The 19,255-nt window shown below is 35.0% G+C and overlaps 1 protein-coding gene across 8 annotated transcripts in view; it reads left to right on the top strand.

Annotated features, from left to right (window-relative positions):
• Positions 1–18,642, top strand: part of Larp4 (La ribonucleoprotein 4) — a 67,989-nt gene extending 49,347 nt beyond the window's left edge. For 4 of the 8 annotated variants that reach the window (XM_071609846.1, XM_071609845.1, XM_071609851.1 and 1 more), the window contains exons 11-17: positions 10–54; positions 5,393–5,605; positions 6,683–6,731; positions 9,615–9,776; positions 14,578–14,702; positions 14,801–14,969; positions 16,105–18,642. In XM_071609846.1, the coding sequence (XP_071465947.1) occupies positions 10–54; positions 5,393–5,605; positions 6,683–6,731; positions 9,615–9,776; positions 14,578–14,702; positions 14,801–14,969; positions 16,105–16,443 (1,102 nt within the window). In that variant the 3' untranslated portion in view covers positions 16,444–18,642. Of the gene's footprint in view, positions 1–9; positions 55–5,392; positions 5,606–6,682; positions 6,732–9,614; positions 9,777–14,577; positions 14,703–14,800; positions 14,970–15,060; positions 15,803–16,104 lie in introns of those variants that run through there. The other 4 variants (XM_071609850.1, XM_027949976.2, XM_071609848.1 and 1 more) reach the window with 4 other exon arrangements.
• The last annotated feature ends 613 nt before the right edge of the window (positions 18,643–19,255 follow it).

Below are 19,255 nucleotides of genomic sequence, written 5' to 3'. Positions count from 1 at the left end.
ATTTTTCAGTCTCTTGCCGGATCCGATTCCCCCACTTGATTCTTCTTTGGCAAGGTGACCACATAGTATATTTCCAAAATGTCGTCTAATAATTCAGTCCTTTTTTGTGTGATTTTTCTGAAGTGTGTTTTATTAGAGAAAGTAGTGTTATAGTATAAAATATGTCTGTCTCAGTGCATTCTGGAAGCATTCATTCTGGCTCCCCTTTAATGGTCACAATTTTTGGATGCCCTTTGATGCTGTTAAAGCATTTGAATGGGTTTCCTGCTTAACACAAAATAGAAATGACAGTTTTCGTGCTGCTTTAAAGTAACATAATTTTTTTAAAAAAATATTCTGTGAAAGCTTTTTTGGTGATATGAAAGTGGTGTATTATTTTGTTTCTGCATTCAGTGTTTTTGATGATGATTATGAGGATTTTGGTACCAGGGTTTAAACCCAGAGGACTCCTACCACTGAGCAATATCCCCAGCCCTTTAAATTTTTATTTTAAAAGAGTGTCTCACTAAGTTATTGAGGCAGACCAATGCTGAGCCACTGGGATTACAGATGGGGACCACCATTCTATCCATGGCCTTGTATATGCTAGGCAAATGGTCTCCCACTAAGCTACATCCCAGTCCTAAAGGTAATTTTTAAATGCTAGAAAATGTGTATTACATAAACACATTTTTATTCAAGTTTCAAATGGCATCTTTTTGTATATTAATAATGAAGGATACTTCCAGGTAGAGTCATGCACAACTATGGTCCCAACTACCCGAGAGGCTGAGGCAGGAGTATCACTTGACCCCAGGAGTTCAAGGCCAGCATAGACAACATAGCAAGATTCTAGCTCAGGAAAAAGAATAATGTAGGGTAATTTACAAGCAGTACATTGTTTGTAGATCACACTTTGTTTAGTAATTATAGCAATTACCTACAAAATTCAGTGTTGTTATGATATAGGAATAGAAGTATACATACTGCCCTGTAGTCACCATCCTGTTGTTTGGAAAAGATTGATTTCCAAGAACACACAGATCTTTGTTATGTAATTTTAACTCACTTATAGATGAAGAAAATAAGGCTGAAGAAGATAAATATCTTGCCAGTCTTATGTGGCTCTTACCACCAGGACTAAGACTTTCCAAACATCTTTCTCCTCTGCCATAAACTGACAAAAAGTTTTTTCTTAAAAGTTTCAAGCCAGGCGCCATGGGGCACGCCTGTAATCACAGCAGCTCAGGAGATAACAAATTGGTCATGATTAGAGGTAGTAGATCTGTTTAAAAAAGAAGAAGTACGTGTTGATTCCCCATATAGTTCTGAGGCAGGAGGATTGTGTGTTCAAAGTCAGCCTCAGCAACTTAGTGAGGCCCTAAGCAACTCAGTGATACCCTGTTTCTAAATAAAATATTAAAAATAGCTGGGCATGTGGTCCAGTGGTTAAGCGCCCCTAGGTTCAATTCCTGGTACCAAAAAATAATATTTCCATTGGAGGCTGGGGTTGAGACTAAGTGGTGGAGCACTTGCCTATCATGTTTGAGGGCACAGGGTTTGATTCTTAGTACCACATACAAATAAATAAAGGTATTGTGTCCATCTACAACTAAAACTATTTTTTGAAAAATATTTCCAATAGAATAAATCACAATTGCTGGGTGTGGTAGCACACACACCTGTAATCCTAATACTCCTGAAGCTGAGGCAGAAGGATCACAAGTTCAAGGGCAAGCCTTAGCCTCTTAGTGAGGTTGTAAACAACTAAGCAAGATCCGGTCTCAAAATAAACAAAAAGGGCAGGGGATGTGGCTCATTGATAGAGTGCCCCTGGGTTCCATCCTTAGTACTGCAAAAAGAAGAAAAAGAAATCAATACAATTTCTAAATTCTCTCTTGAGAAGATAACAAATTGGTCATGATTAGAGGTAGTAGACCTGTTTTTTTAAAAAAAAAAAAAAAGTATGTGTTGATTTCCCCATATAGTTCTTTGAAGGTGTCATTTCTGCTTTAAACACTTTAAGTAGAACAGATATTTGTTATTAGGTAGACTAAAAGCTATTTTTAACTGATCGGGCTGGTGCTGATCTTTTCAGATGCTCATGTTACAAATAAATAAAGGTGGGTGTCCTGTCTTACACCTGTAATCCCAACAGCTCAGGAGGTTGCAAAAGGAGGATTGTACATTCAAGGCCAGCCTCGGTGATGCCCTAAGCAACCTTGTCTCAAAATAAAGAATTAAAAAGTTTAGGGATGTGGCTCAGTGTTGAAGCGTCTTGGGCATTCAATCCCTGGTTCCTTAAAAATAAATACAATACGGGACTGGGTATTGAGGTTGGTGATAAAGAACTTAGCCCCAGGGCTAGGGATGTGGCTCAAGCAATAGCGTTCTTGCCTGGCATGCATGCGGCCTGGGTTCGATCCTCGGCACCACATACAAATAAAGATGTTGTGTCCGCCGAAAACTAAATTCTCTCTCTCTCTCTCTCTCTCAAAAAAAAAAAAAAAAAAGAAACTTGGCCTGGCATGTGTGAGGCCCTGGATTTGATCTCTGGCACTGCCAATGTAGTTAGTTAATTATTTTAATATTTATTTATTTATTTATGCATTACAATTCTTAATACACCTTTATACTACAATTTATCATATCTGTATATAAGGTATGTTGATACCAAATTCACATCTTCATACATGTATTTTGTATAATGATGAGGGTCTCCTTTCACCATCCATGCTATTCCCCTTCTCCCTCCCTTTCCCTCCCACCCCTATTTCCTATCTACAGGTAATCTTCCTCCCTTGCTGTCCCTCCCAACCCCATTTTGAGTCACCTCCCTTAAATCAGAGAAGACATTTGGCATTTGTTTTTCGGGGGATTGGCTAACTTCACTTCAGCATAATCTTCTCTAATGCCATCCATTTCCCTGCAAATGCCATGATCTTATTCTTTTTTATTGCTGAGTAATATTCCATTGTGTATAAATGCCACTTTTTTTTTTTAATCTATTCATCCACTGAGGGACATCTAGGTTGGCTCTGCCAACCTAGATGTGAATTGTGAATTGTGCTGCTGTAACCATTGATGTGGCTGTGTCCCTGTAATATGCTGTTTTTAGGTCCTTTGTTAATTTTTTTAAAAATGTGGTGGGTTCATTGTTCTTCCTTTATTGTCCCCATTTTGTCTACTGTGCCTTGTTGGTGAAAGGGATGACATTTACAATAAGAAAGCCAGGAAAGGTAGTCACCTTTATTAAAAAAAAGAGATTCACCTATGGTTTTGAGCATATAGGCAAGTTTATTATTATTTTGCATGGTTTTTCAAAACCACAGTATAGTTTTTTTCCATGTATTTGAGCAACAGTGGTTTTGGTTTGTTTTTAATTATAAAAATAATACGTGAGTACTTTTTTCCATATTTCTGCAAACATTACAAATGAAACTAACTTTTTGACCAACAGTATAATACTTCTTTTGTTTATTATATGACGTGACAGCTGTCAGGCTTTTATACCATTTTCCTTTAAATTAATGTTAGCAATCAAAGAGGAAGTAACTATTAGAGCCATTTTACAATTTTGGATATAACTTTGAGAATAGCCCAATGATGATCACTAGTCCTACTTAGAGAGAATAGGACTAACTTTCAAAAATCCAGGCATTTTTCTGTCTTTCTGTCACTTCCCCTTTTCTTCTGGCTTTATCACTTCTTTCTTCATTCTCTTTTCTGTTGCCTGGATTGAGATCGTAAGTCCCTCTCAATGAAGGGTAAGATTATGAGATCTGAGGGCTGTTTAAACTATAATAATAAAATAATTTGTCCATTAGGCTTATTGGTGTACAAGGTGAAAATTGGTGAATGATAGTTTCTGAACAGATATGTAAATAATCTATCAAACTCTTGAGGTCATTTTCAGATATGCTAGATAATAAATATTTTGGAAAAAACTGATAGGTGACATACTGTAATTTTTATTGCTATTGAAGAACCTATTTTTGCCAGGTGCAATGGCGCACACCTGTCATTCCAGCAGCTCAGGAACCTGAGGCAGGAGGATCACAAGTTGAAGGCCAGCCTCAACAACTTAGCAAGACCTTGTCTCAAAATAAAAAAATTAAAAGGGCTAAGGGTCTGGCTCCGTGGTTAAATACCCAGGTTTAAGCCCCAATTACACCCCTACCTCCCTACCCAGTCTATTTTCACTGGATATGTTGAAGCACAACTATAATCCTAGCAACTTCAGGAGGTTGTCATGACACATGCCAGACTGTTGGTTTTATTTCAAGTTCAAGGTTAAGCTCTACAACTTAGCAAGATGCTCATCAAAATAAATTCTCTGAAGTGTCATTGTAGCTTGATTTTTATCTTAAAGTTTAATAGTAATAGCCTAATTTGTCATGGTCTCTGGAGAATAAAATAGCTGTATGTGCCATTTAAATTAATGTTTAATTTTGGGGCTTATAAATGATTTTCAGTCCCTGTTCTAAGAGCTTAGGAAATTGGCAAAATGTTATTAATATTATCAGTTTGTATTTATGAAAACATTATAAAAGATTGTAAGTCATGGGCTAATACAAATCTCACGCTTCCTTGTTATTCTGTTGTAGAGCCAAGATCCTCAGTTGCTTAGGCGTACTTTAGGTGTTTGCCTTGTTGATTAAACTGCATCTTTTCTCTGTTATGCTACCTTAGCTTAATCTATTTACAGATTTTTTAGGAAGTTGGATGCTCCTAGTTTTCATCCAAGATAAAAGCTATTTTTGCAGAAGCAGGGTTGGGGGAGGCAGTGCTTTTTAACATATTGTATACCTTAATTCATGACACATGCCAGACTGCTGGCTTTATTTCTCTGTAGTTTTCTGTTCCACATTTGGATCTTTGAGCAACTGATTGCATTTGGTGAAGGCTGAGATTTTAGTATGTCTACTGTTTCTCATCCTATTCATTGTCATTCCCATAAAGAGACTTTTCAAGCTTCTTTACTAATTTTCTCCTATGAAAATTTAATATTACAGATTATAGTATATCTGTGCAATGTATGTCTATGCCTTACACATAAAATGAGTGCGAATTTTTTTGTTCCCCCACCACAACCACCACCAATTTTTACTTTCATTGGTGGTTTTCCCCTTATTGAGAGTTCATGGCACAGATGTTAAATTTTTAACCTGGCTGATATAGGTATATCAAGACAATAGTTTTTTTTTCTTCTTCTTTTTTCCAAAGAACTTTGGATTTTCTCCCAAATCTCTCCTTGAACAAATTTCTTCAACAGAAATCCTTTTGCCTTTTGAAAATATTATATGTAAGAAATAAAACAGGTAACATTTTCACTATATGACAACCAGAGTACAAAGAAAGGTTTTTTCTGTCTTGATACATCTTTTGATGTATATGATCTTATTTCTTATAGTGTGAAGCCTCATTTTAGGTCATCCAGTGGTTCAGAACATTCAACAGAGGGCTCTGTGTCATTGGGGGATGGACCATTGAACAGATCTAGTTCAAGGAACTTTCCACCCGAACGGCATAACCCTACAGTAATAGGGCATCAGGAGCAAACTCACCTTCCCAAGGAGACTCCTGTTTTACAGATGGAACAGAATGGGGACTATGGTAGGGGCAGGTAAGAAAATATGGGTGTATGAAAATTCTTTGATCACAATACACTCATTCTGTGTATTCAAAGACCATGACTAATGATTGATGTTGTTGGTTTAACAATTATTTGCATGTGGTTATGGAAATAAACAGTTTATCATCGGTTAATAATTTTTTAGATTTTTGTTGTTGTTTCTGTTGTTATAGTACTGGGAATCTAACACAGGGCTTCATGCTTGGCAAGCATCAGCCACTGTAATGGCTAACCTCAGTGGGTGTTTACTGGTTTTGTTTTTGTTGTTAATGTATTTAGATGTAGGTGGACATAATACCTTGATTTGCTTATTTTTTATGTGGTGCTGAAGATCAAGCCTAGTGCCTCACATGTGCTCAGATGCACTCTACCACTGAGCCACAACCTCAACCTCCCAGTAGTTTTTTTAAAATAATTAAGAAATATAGAGTATCCATATAGAATAGCTATGATCAGAATTTGGGGGTGGGGTACTGGGAATTGAACTGGGGGTGGGGGGCACTCAACCACTGAACCACATCCCCAGTCCTATTTTGTATTTTATTTAGAGACAGGATCTCACTGAGTTGCTTGGCTCTTCACCATTGCTCAGGCTGGCTTTGAACTTGAAATTTTCCTGACTCAGCCTCCTAAGCCACTGGTATTACAGGCGTATGCCACCATGCCCAGCCACTATGATCAGAAATTTATATTTTGAAGTTCTTTATAGTTGGCCAAGGAGAAGGCAGCTTAGAAAAATAGGCTATCCATCTTTGTGCCTTAGGGTTTTAGTTATTCTAAGTATAACCTGTAGGAATGGGTTTTATAGTGCCTACCTTGCCTAAATTAAACTCTGATACGCTTCTGGTATGGAGAGAGCAAAAAAAAATAGTAAAAATGAACCAGCTAACTGGTGGTGGAGCTTTTGGTTATATAAGCTCAGATTGCTTTCAGAAGACTATCTTTTAATTTTGGTGGATTTAGATTTAGAATATAAGTTAAACTAGAAATCTCTCCATTTTTGTTAGATTGTGTATATTTGAAGAATCTTACAAGTTGTCCCCCAACACCTTCTTTTGTTTTTAAAAGGAGAACTATTTTCAGAGGTCGAAGACGACGAGAAGATGACAGAATCCCAGTGAGTGTTTTTAACCTTTAATTACATCTTTCTTTTTGTTTGTTTGTTTTGTTTTCTCTATTGTGATTTACTATGGCATTGACTTGTGGTCTGCCTTTTCATTGGTTTTAGTATTTAGTAAAGGAAAATAGAAGCTGGGTGAACCAACCCCATGAGAGGCTAAGACAGGGTTGCAAATTTGGGGAGGTGTTTGGGTTTTTTCTGTTGGCTTTTGTTTTAAATATTTTTTAGTTGTAGATGGACACGATACCTTTATTTTGTTTATTTAGTTTTTTTTTTTTTTTTTAATGTGATGCTGGGGATCAAACCCAGTGCCTCATGTATTCGAGACAAGCACTCTACCCTGAACCACAACCCCAGGCCTGTTTTTGGGTTTTGGTTTGGCGGGGCGAGGCCGGGGGTGGGTATTGGGAATGGAACCAGGGGCACTTAACCACTGAACCATATCCCCTGCCCTTTTTATATTAAGTATTTATTTTTCAGTTTTCAGTGGACACAACATCTTTATTTTTATGTGGTGCTGAGGATGGAACCCAGCGCCCTGTGCATGCCAGGCGAATGCGCTACCACTTGAGCCACATCCCCAGCCCGGTTACAATTTTTTGATATTCTCTTTTCAAAAAAATTATTTGAATACCTAATATATTTTTAAAAAATATGAAAGATTTATTGCATTATTTATGGATATTTAAGTAGCTCCAGTCTTTTGATAATATGGAATTATCATTGCATTATTTATAATATCATCATTTCTCATAGGTATGATTATATCTGAAGGAGAATCCCTTGGAGTGGCTTTTCTGGATCACAATTCAATAATTGCTGCCAGATAACCTTCTGTAGGAGCTGTCTTTTTTTTTTTTTTTTGCTTCCATGAACAACAAAGTTTCTTTTATCTATAGCCTAATGCAGTATATGTTTGATTAATTGTTTTTTATCAGAGAGGGGATAGTATTTTTTTTTTTTAATGCCCCAGGCCTTTGTGAATGCTAGGCAACACTATATCAACTGAGCTACCACTGAAGACACATCCACTGAGCCACATCCCTAGCCCTCCTTCATTTTTTTTTTTTTTATATTTATTTTTTAGTTGTAGTTAGATACAATGCCTTTATTTTATTTAATTTTTTAATTGGGTAATTATCTATTGCTGATTCTTTTATATATCATGTTTGAATTTTGTCCAGTTTCAATTACTTATTTTTATTTCCATTATTTGTTCTTAGTGAATTTTGCATTGTCTCTAATCTAGAGGCAAAAAGAGTTGAGGAATAACGGTGCATGGAGATTGGGTTGGGGATGTGGCTCAGTGGTAGTGTCTTTTTGGCATGCCAACACTGCCAAAAATAAGAATTAAAAAAAGCATGGAGGCCTCAAGGATCCCCCACCCCAGATTTATAGGTGTATCATAAATGTGTAATACAATGCTTATTTTACATGTATGTTTTACAGTGAAAAGGAATAATATTCAAAGAAGAAAATTATTGCATTAAAACACCAAGAATAGTCTTTTAAGTGGCCTTCAACATTTGAGGAAGAGAGAGATTAGATCTCTTTAACATGTTGAAAATGTCTGGATTAAGGACTAATTGTTGGGGTGAAGGAAAAGATGATAAACACACCTTGTAGTATAAGAGGGGAGGTCTTAGCTAGAGGTCCTAAAATTTTAATATTTGTAAACTTTCACATAGTAATTGAAATAATAAGAGATAAAATTCTCACAAGTTACCCTGTGAACAGTAATAAAAAAGTCCAAATATGAAACTTTGGGGAATGTGGTAGTGACTTTTGGACTAAAAGCAAGAGTTTTTAGTATGTTGTTTGAATTATCCCAAGTGAAATCTGAATGTAAAAAGAGCTTGGGCTGAAACTATTTAAAATGTACAATTCAGTTGTGCTGCCATGGCCACCAAAAGGGAAAAAGATTGTTTTAAGTCTTTTCTGCTTGCCAGGCTGCCAGAGCCAGCCTCACCAACTTAGCGAGCCCATAAACAACTTATCGCTAGGCTGTCTCCAAAAGGGCTGTGGGTATGGCTAAGTGGTTAAGTGCCAATCCTAAGTCAAAGAAAAAAAGGAGAGATATAGCTGTTCACATATCGGTGTATCTGAACCCATGAATGATGGATAACCCATGGAAAATGTGGAAGTAAAAAGAATAGAAACCAAAATTTAACAAATCAGAAATGAGAAAAGCGCACATGGTTTTCAGATCTGAGAAGAAACAAAGAGAAGACCACTAAAGCTAAATAAAATAAAATAAAATAAAAATAACAAACTCCCAGAGCGAGGGTTTTAGCTCAGTGGTAGAACACTTGCTGAACATGTTTGAAGGCCTTCATTTGATCATCAGCATTGCAAAAAAGAAGAAAGTACACTCCCAAAAGAAAGAAGGGCAATCATGCCACATGCTATATAATGAAGTCAGTAAAAATAGTCTGACTTCCAGATTTTTGTGGTGAAAGGCATTGACATCTTGTGCAGTTTTAGTGGAATGTTGAGTTCAGGGTCAAGGGAAGAGGGGATGAGATAGAAAGAGGAAGAGTCTATGCTATCTTCCTGTCTTAGCCTTAGAAGTTTCTGGGATTACCAGCATGCACCATCGTTCCTGGCTGTTCTCCATTAGGATAGAGTAAAACTGATGGCATGGTAGGATTAGGGTTTTTGTTTTTATTTTTATTTAATAGAATGGGGAATTGCAAACAGAAACTGAAGAACAGTAGATATTGGTTCAGAATTTTAAGGAGTGTGGCAGTTTGCAAAAGGAACAGAAGAGAGAGCTATCTAAAGATAAATAGGCAGGCTGGGATTGTGGCTCAGTGGTACAGCACAAGTATTAGAGAATTCAATAGGCATATGACCTGTTTGATGATTTGTGTCTTTTAGAGACCCCATCCTTCAACAGCTGAAACAAAGGCTCCTACACCAAAGTTTGACTTACTAGCTTCAAATTTTCCTCCATTACCTGGAAGTTCATCAAGAATGCCAGGTGAACTTGTTTTGGAGAATAGAATGTCTGATGTTGTTAAAGGTGTCTACAAAGAAAAGGTAATCACTGAAGAATCAATGTGATTCTCTCACTTTCTGGAACTGTGTTTATGGGCATTGTTTTCAGGGCTATTATTTTAAATTTTATTTATACTTAGTATTTCTATCATAGTTTTAACTTGTGGAGTTTTCAGCATACCTTATTTTAAAGGACTTATAATAAAGTTGTATTATACAAGGTCAATAAAATGTTCTTTGACTCTTACATGTCTTTAAAGTCAATCAGCTTAATAAGTCGAAAGCTGTATTTCCACTTACTACCCTATAATTAACTTGATAAACTTAGCCTTTGAAATAGTGGAGAGTAGATATCAGCAAGTTATACTACTACATCCTACAATATTTTTGAGTGTAGAGACCTCTTCATATTTCTTTAAAAAGTAAGATTTTAGACATTGTTAGATTTACATTCTAGAGCTAAGGAAATATATATAGCTCTCTTAAATAAACATAAAAATTTTTCCCATCTTCCCAGTATATTGGGCTTCATCATTTATGAGATATCATCAGTTATAAGGTGCCCATTATTTCAGTATCTCTAAGTAAAAAGCATCACCAGTAGACTAAAACATGCTGTTATTTGTAAGCCATGTCTCAGTATTACATTTTTTAAAAATATATTTTAGGGTTTTGTTTTAAGGTGGACACAATATCTTTTCTTTTTATGTCGTGCTGAGGACTGAACCCAGTGCCTCATGCTTGCTAGGCGAGCGCTCTGCCACTTGAGCCACAACCCCAGCCCCGCTTTTTTTTTTTTTTAAATAAATGATAGATTAGGGCTTGAGTTGCAATTCAGTGGTAGACTCACCTAGCACGTGCAAGGCCCTGGGTTTGATCTTCAGCACCACATAAAAGTAAATAAATAGGTATTGTGTCCAACTACCAGTAAAAAATAATAAATATTTCTTTTTAAGTATTTTTTTTTTTTTAGTTGTTGATAGACCTTTATTTTTATTTATTTATATGTAGTGCTGAGAATCAAAACCAGTGCCTCACACTTCCCAGGCAAGTGCACAATTGCACAGCCCCAACCCCAAATAAATATTTTTTTAAAAAACATAAATGACAGAGTACACTGTAATTATTTCTTTTTCTTATACATTCTCAGTGGCCTGCTATATGACTGTTTCTTGGACTTCCTTCACCATTATTTACTATTATTTTTTTAATTGTTTTATTTAACTACAGGACAGCAGTGGAAAGCATTACAATTCTTATTACACATATAGGACACAATTTTTCATATCTCTGTATTCCTTCACCATTTTGTTAAATTTTCCTTAGTCTCCTTTATTGGATCCCCTTCTTCCTCTTTTTATTTTCCTATATTATGACTCGTCACATCTTCTAGAACTTCCTGAACAAGTGGTCATGAGGTATAAATTTCTAAGTCTTAGATTCTGTAAATGTTTTTCTGCTTTGATACTTGGTCTATAGTTCATCTTTTGATAGTGTTCTCTGTAAGAAATTGTTTTCCAGCTGGGCACGGTGGTGCACACCTGTGATCCCAGCAGCTTGGGAGGCCAAGGCAGGAGGATAGAGAGTTCAAAGCCAGCCTCAGCAATTTAGCGAGGCACTAAACAACTCAGTGAGACCTTGTCTCTAATAAAATAGAAAATAAAGGTTAGGATGTGGCTCAGTCGTTCAATCCATGGTACCACTCCCCACACACACACCCCCCAAAAAAATATTTTCCTTTTTCTACTGTCAGCCCTCATTTTAAAATATTTTGAAATATGGTAGTTATTTTATTAATTCTAAGATATACATTTTTTTCACGTTTTACCATCTTTAAAAATTAGACTGTCAGCCAGGCATGGTGGTACATGCCCATTTCTCAGCAGCTCAGGAGGCTGAGGCAGGAGAATTGCAGGTTCAAAGAAAGCCAGCCTCAGCAACTTAAGAGAGGCCTGGGGTATCTCAGCAAGACCCTGTCTCTAAACAAAATGTAAAACAGGACTGGAGATATGGCTCAGTGGTAAAGTGCCCTGGGTTCAATCCCTATTACCAAAAAAGTAATTAAATAAATCAGGCTAATAATTAAAATGTAAAATGTATCATGGTTTAAGTGGCAGTGTTTTTCTGGGCACCTTATAAAATAATGATTTGTTTTATAACTGATAACTTCTCAGATTTGGTGAGACAGACAGACACATACATTTTAAAAGAATAATAATGAAGTGTACTTACCCATGTACTCCCAACCTACAATTGTGGACGGTAAATGCCCTCAGTATCTTAGAAGCAACATGTGTATCCTCTTCCTGTTTGCGGTTCTCCTTCCCCCCTCTTCTGTTTAGATATAACTTTGTGATAATAATTTTCTTTTCTAGTTTACCATTCTGGATTGGCAAACTTTTTCTGAAAAGGGGTAAATTGTAAATATTTTAGGCTTTGTGTACTACTTCTTGGTTTTATGTATGTATGTATGTATATATATTTCTGCAGCCCTTTATAACTTAAAAGAGGGGCCTACCAAAAGGTTCCAGCTCTTAGTTTGCCCTAAACAATATAATGTGCATTGTGCCCATTTGTAAATATCTAAATGAAATTATGTCTTCATTCTGCTGTTGATGGAAATTGTAGCTTTCTGTTTGCCAATATAAATAATGCTCTTAAAAATATTCAAATCTTTATATGAACAAGAACGTCTAGGATGTATATATATATAGAGAGAGAGAAAGAGAAATGAAGTTGCTGGGTCTTAGGGTGTGTTTTTGTTTTAAAGTTGAGAATCAAAAGTGTTTGGCATATTCTCAGAGTTTTGTCTTAAAAATTCATGTAAATTCTTTCACTTTAATGATTTCTTTTTATTCTTCAGTGTCTAGGTAAAAGCAGGTTCTTAAATTCAGATATAATCATCTTGCTGAGAAAATCATCCAGCTTCCATGGGTTTTTTTTTTTTTTTTTTTTTTTCTTTAAACATTTTTAGTTGTAGATGGACATAATGCCTTTATTTAAGTCTAGGGGCTCTGATTTCTGTAAATTTTATCTTTCTTTGAAGGTAATTAGAGCGTATTTTATTTTTCTCTGGTACTTCATGATAATGGGTCTTTGGTGTATGGCTCTTTTTCATTCATTGGTAGACTATCTATCTGGAAACTCTTGTCATATCATGCTGGGGAATTCATTTAATTATTTCTTTCATAAATCATTCTTTGTCCTTTTTTGAACTCTTAATATGTTATTAGATCTTATAGGTTGAACTTTGTATCTTGTTTTGGTTGTTATTATGATTTTTATTTTTGTTCTCAACTATGTTTTCTACAAAGTGTTCCCAAATATTCCCCTCTAAATCTATTATATCTTTTATTTCATTCATCAGTTTTAAATTCCGGGCCTTGTTTTTGTTCCTGTTGGGTTTTTTTTGTTTTGTTTTGTTTTTTGTTTGTTTGTTTTAATTGGTAGTCAGGCATGGTGTTACACACCTGTAATGCCAATAATTCAGGAAGCAGGCAGGAGGATGGCAATTTCCAGGCCCATCTCAGCAACTTAGCAAGACCCTGTCTCAAAATACAGTTTAAAAGATCTGGGGATATAGTTCAGTGGTAAAGTGTTCTGGGTTCCATCCCCATTATTTATCAGAGAGATATATATATAAAATATACACACACATATTTATTTTGTGGTAAAATACCTGCAATATAAAATTACTATCTTACCCATTTCCAGTGTATATGTAGTGGTTAAGTACATGCACATTGTTGCATTGCCAGTCTGTAGAATTCATCAAATAAAACTAAAACTGTATATCCATTGAGCTTCTTCCTGTTTCCTTCAACCCTTAACCCCTGGCAACTATATTTCCACTTTGTGTTTCTATTGACTCCTCTAGGTACCTCAAATAAATGAAATCATACATTATTTGTCTTTTTGTGACCTGGTTTATTTTACTTAGCAGAAAATCTTCACTTTGAAGCGATATAAGTACATCATTCCTTTTTGTTTTTGTTTGTTTGGTAATGGGGATTGAACTTAGGGATGACTTTTCACTCTGCTAAATCACTAGCCCTTTATTAATTTTGAGACCGGGTCTCAGAGTTGAGCTGGTCTCAAACTTAAAATCCTCCTGACTCAACCTCCTGAGTCTTGAGATGAAAGGTATGAGCTTCCGTGTCAAGCACTTCATTCTTATTATTGCCAAACAATATTCTGTTTTTTAATATACCACATTTCCCCCCCTTCATCAGTTGATGGACATTTGGTTCATTTTCACTTTGGGGTTATTATAAATGATGCTATGGTGAATATAAAATTTTTTGTATTGGCTGGCGTTGTGGCTAAGTGGTACAGCTCTTGCCTAGCATGTGTGAGGCACTGGATTCTATCCTCAGCACCACATAAAAATAAGTAAAATAAAGTTATTGTGTCCAACTACAACCAAAATATATATATATATATTTTAAAAAATTGTGTAGACCTTTTTTTCCCCCTGTCTATATGAGATAAGACCTGATTTTATTTCTCTTAGGTATGTATATAGAAGTGGAATTGCTGGGTCATATAATTATTTAATTTTTTGAGGAATTGCCATTGGTTTCTAAAGCTGCTTCATCTTTTTTACATTGCTACTTTCAATGTATGAGAGATCCAGTACCTCCATAATCATCTCCAATATTTGTTGATTTCTGTCTTTTTTATTATAGCCATACTAGTAGGTATATAGGGGTTTCTCAGGTTTTGATTTTCATTTCCCTAATTGCTAATGATGTTGATCATCTTTTTCATGTGCTTATTGGCCATTTGTACATCTTATTTAGAAAAATGTCTAAATGTAATTTTGAATATCTGTTTATTTAAGGATAATGAAGACTTGAGAGTTAGTTGCCCAGTACCTGTAGAAGATGAGCAAACAGACTGTACTTCTGCCCTGCAACTCAATATGAGTACAAATCCTCCATGTACAGCTGAGCTTCCTGCATTAAGGTACAAGTTTTAGTATAAAAAATCTTTAGCATGACTTTTTCTTCTCATTGGTAGTTCAGTAATTCTTGTTCTCTAAATCCAAACTCTTTTTTCCTTAGCACAACTCAGAAAGAAAAGGATCCAATAGAGGAATCCACTGTTCAGAAGGATGTTCTCAATCAGATGACTATACCAGTTTCTTCCCCAAGCACTGCAAAGACACCACAGGCAAATACTGCTTCACCAAGTAATAGTAACACAAATGCATCCGGAGCTGTGACCATACAGGTAACTTGGAAGAGTTTAGTTTATGTTAGAAAAAAATTTAATAGATTATATAATTTTAAAAACAACTTTTTTTCACATGGTACTTTATTAGAGCAAGAGTCATTTGGAAGTAGCTCGAAGTAAGACTGGCTACATCTGAAAGAAATTAAAGGAGTTAAATGTCACTATGAAGAAATGGAAAGTTTTAGTCATGTTGAAGAGTGAAGAATTTACTATTCAGTTTCTTTGGGTTTGTTCGTTCTTTTCCTTCTGCTCATAGCAGAAAAGCATCTCATCCAGGTTTTGGTGAATTTGCCAGTTTGGGGCTATCATAAAGAGATTTGACCCTGTTAAAATTCATCTTGTTGTTTATGTGGCACTAATAAGTCTTTGAAAGCCATTAGGGACTATTCCTACTTGTATTTCAGTACCAGAATCAATTTCGTAATTTTTTGTATTATTTCTTCAGTTGTTGATACATCTTTATTTATTTATATGCAGTGCTGAGAATTGAACCCAGTGCCTCATACATGCCAGGCAAATGGGCTACTGCTGAGCCACAGCCCAAGCCCCCTCAATTTCATAATTTTATGATTGGGAAAATATGGGGTGGGGGACACAAAATTTACCTGTAATATTTTCACTGATACAACTAGTAGCATTTTAGCACAGCTCTTTATATTTTATAGATTAGAACATTATCTTGATGATGATAGTAATAATGTTAGAAAAGTATGATTTCTGCCAAGATTCTTGAATGTTCCTTCTCAGGGTTCTTTATACCAAGAGGAGGGGTTGGATCCATTTTATTTCATTGCATATATATTTCTTAAGTAAAATAATTATATCATGGATCAATTTCTAAGACTTCTTTTTTTTTTCTTTTTGTGGTGCTGGGAATTGAACCCAAGGCCTTGTGCATGTGAGGCAAGCACTCTACCAACTGAGATATATCCCCAGCCCTGACTTCTTTTTTTCAACACTTTTTTTTTTTAAGTTTATACTAATCACTTTAACAGCATTAGTGTATATAAGAATATCTGTTGCCCTTACCTAGAAAATAACTTATGTTTTTCTGTGGTTAAAATATCCTTTTTTGTACTTTATTAAAGAATGTGTATTGTAAGTTTTTTTTTTCCCCTTATCCCTTCAAAAGGAACCTCGAAAGTTAAGTTATGCCGAAGTGTGCCAGAAGCCCCCTAAAGAGCCAGTTCCAGTTCTTGTGCAGCCACTACGGGAACTTCGCTCCAATGTTGTGTCTCCCACCAAAAATGAAGAGACTGGAGCTCCTGAGAAGTCCATTGAGAAATCACATGAGAAGCCAGAAGCAAGGGCTAGTAAGGATTATTCTGGCTTCCGAGGCAATACCATTCCCAGGGGAGCATCTGGAAAAATCAGGGAACAGAGACGCCAGTTTAGCCATAGGGCTATACCTCAGGGAGTGACTCGACGTAATGGCAAAGAGCAATATGTGCCACCCAGATCACCAAAGTAAAATCAAAAAAACAAAACTATTCAAAAACTTTCTCTCTTCCCATTAAACTTGAGCCGTGGCTATATTGAACTGTTTTGGAGGGGAATGGGTAGCCAGGAAGGAAACAAAATATATCCTTAAATCATTATGGATTTTGGAATTGTGAGGAGTAGAATCCCAAAATTCATCTCTAAAGTGATTTTAAAATGCTGGAGGCTTCCAATCAGTATAAATACATATATATATATATATATATATAAATATATATATACACATATATAAAATATAATTTTTCTATTTTTGTTTTTGATTTTAATTTACAAAGATTTTCTGCCTGGAATCAATTTTGAGTGTTCAGATTTAGCTTGAGAAATTAAAACAAAACAACAACAAAAAAAAAGCAGTATACATCCTTCAGTATAGGAGATGAGGGAGTAAGAAAATATTTTTTTGAAGAAGCATTTCTGTAAAAATTAGAAATTACTTTTTTTAATCTATTTAATGTTTGGCTTGGAGAATGTCATCTCTGATTATATGGCCTTGTGTTGCAGAGCAGATCAGTAATTGGGGTGTCTGTGGTTGTGAGTGTGTGCAAGAGTGATTTAAGCCAAATCTGTTGTCATATTAGTAAATGATTTGAAAACTGAATGTAATACTTGAGTAGATTTTTATTCTAGTTTGAATTTAGTCTGTCTTTTCAACTTTATTAATATTTCATTCAACAGACTGTTAAGCTCTAATTATACTTGGAGATGTGACTACCAATCAGTTTGATACTCAAGGAAAGAATGGGGGGCTATTCAACAAAATTCAGAAATTCATCTTGGACCTGAAATGATAGGTCAGTGGATTTTAAAGGTTTAAACTGCCCTGTGATCTGTTGTCACCCCTCCCTTCACCTTTAAGATGGGAAACAAAACTTTTTTGCTATTTCATTTGTTACTCTTTGTTTTTTGACTACCTACCCCCAAAAGTAAAATAACCAACCACCTATTGAATTTGAATTGTATGTTTCTGTATATTTTAATTAATCCAGTCAAATCGTATAACAGTTATAAATTTGGGGATTTAACACTGAAGTATTTTATTCTGTTCACATACTCAGAATTTTAGGTCCCAGAAAGGTGGGGCAGACTGACTCTCCAGTAATATTTTGTTTATTGTTAAAGATGAAACAATTTAACTGACTTTTTAAAAGTGTTAAATAGTATAGAAGAGAAAATTTTTATAAAGGCTTAATTGGCGGGGGGACTTTTTTCTGTTTGCAGTGTATATCACCTTGCTTCCTTCGTCTTAAAATTAAAAAAAAAAAACCAACCTATATATATATATATATACAGTTTGGAATTCACTGAAACAGAAACAGCAAGTCAAGAGATTTTTATGATAAGGTGATAAAGATGGTTAAATAAAATTGATGCAGAATTTCTCAGTGAATAAAATTGTAGCTGTCATATATTAAATAGGCAAGTTTACATGCTGGTATTTAGAAAATGGCTAAAATATTAAAAACCATGTTGCATTAATCTGTTTTTAAGTCATACCATGTTCAGAGTTCTATGTAGGGTGGGGTTTTATTTTTCTTCTTAGGGATAGTTTGTAACAGGAAGAACTTTCCCTTATGTTAATGAGTTACATATGTACAAATTGAAACTGTAAATTGTGAACACTGGAAAGCACCATTGTGGCATAGAATAAACATCTTTAATATATTAAAGTGAATGTAAATGGAGGTTAAAAATGTTACTGTGAAACTGCTTTCAGTTCTAAGTTAAGCTTTGGAGATTTGTATTAGTGGATAACTGTTAAGAGCTTTGAAAACACTGCACATTTCTGTACAAGCCAGAATTATTATTTCTTTGTAATTTATTATTTAGCTTGGCAGTTGCTTTTGATTTGGTGGATTGATAACATGGTATAATATATTTACACAGTTTGAAACTTTTCTACACACTATTTTTAAAATCAACTTCTAAAAGAGACATACAATAAAATTCGCTGAAATTTGGGGGAAGTTTAGGTCCTTTAAAAAAAGAAAGTTTTATTAATCATTGGCGTACATCTATGATAAAAGTGCTTATTTTGCTTTACTTACATAATGCTGCAGTTGGTGGAAATGAAACAAAGTGTTAACCCCCTGTGAGTGCATTGGAATTAAAAGAATAAACATTTTGTAAAAATCACTTGGTAAGGATTATAAGCTTAATTATTGCACTTAAACATTACTCCTGCTACTTTTTTTTTTTTTAATATCTGTCACAGTTGTAGGCTTCTTTTACTCGTATGCTTATGTGACTTTTTAGTTCACCAACTCCAAAAAATCTAAAGGGTTATTTGTTTTCTGGTACTCGGGATTGAACCCAAGCCTTGCACAAACTAGGCAAGCACTCTTATCACTGAGGTATATTCCCTACCCCCTAAAGGTTATAATTGAAACACAAGAAAGGAGTTATTTTTAAAAGAAGCAATCATATTCTTGCTTTTTTTCCAAATGTAATCGAAAGTAAAAAATGTTAAAGACGTGACTTTTTTTTTAAGGCGACATGACCATTTTTTAATTTCTTTAAATATATTGTTTTTTAATTTAATTTGCCTTATTACATCTAATCATTGCCATTTGATGGGATGTATAGGGGAGAGTGTGTGTGTGTTTGCATATATATATATGTGTGTAATATATATATTCACAGAATGTGTTTAGCATTTATTTTATTGCAACAGGCTTAATGTTTATATTAAGTGATGCCAGTGAGTTGTGTGAAACTGTTGGCTTTTTTCCCAGCATTACTCTTAACTGATGAAGGTGGGTGTTTATTATACTTCAACTATTTAT

Source organism: Marmota flaviventris, chromosome 3, assembly GCF_047511675.1.
Source record: "Marmota flaviventris isolate mMarFla1 chromosome 3, mMarFla1.hap1, whole genome shotgun sequence".
Lineage (NCBI taxonomy): Eukaryota > Metazoa > Chordata > Mammalia > Rodentia > Sciuridae > Marmota > Marmota flaviventris.
The sequence above is the reverse complement of the archived record's forward strand: the minus strand, read 5'-3'. Positions and strand labels throughout refer to the sequence as shown.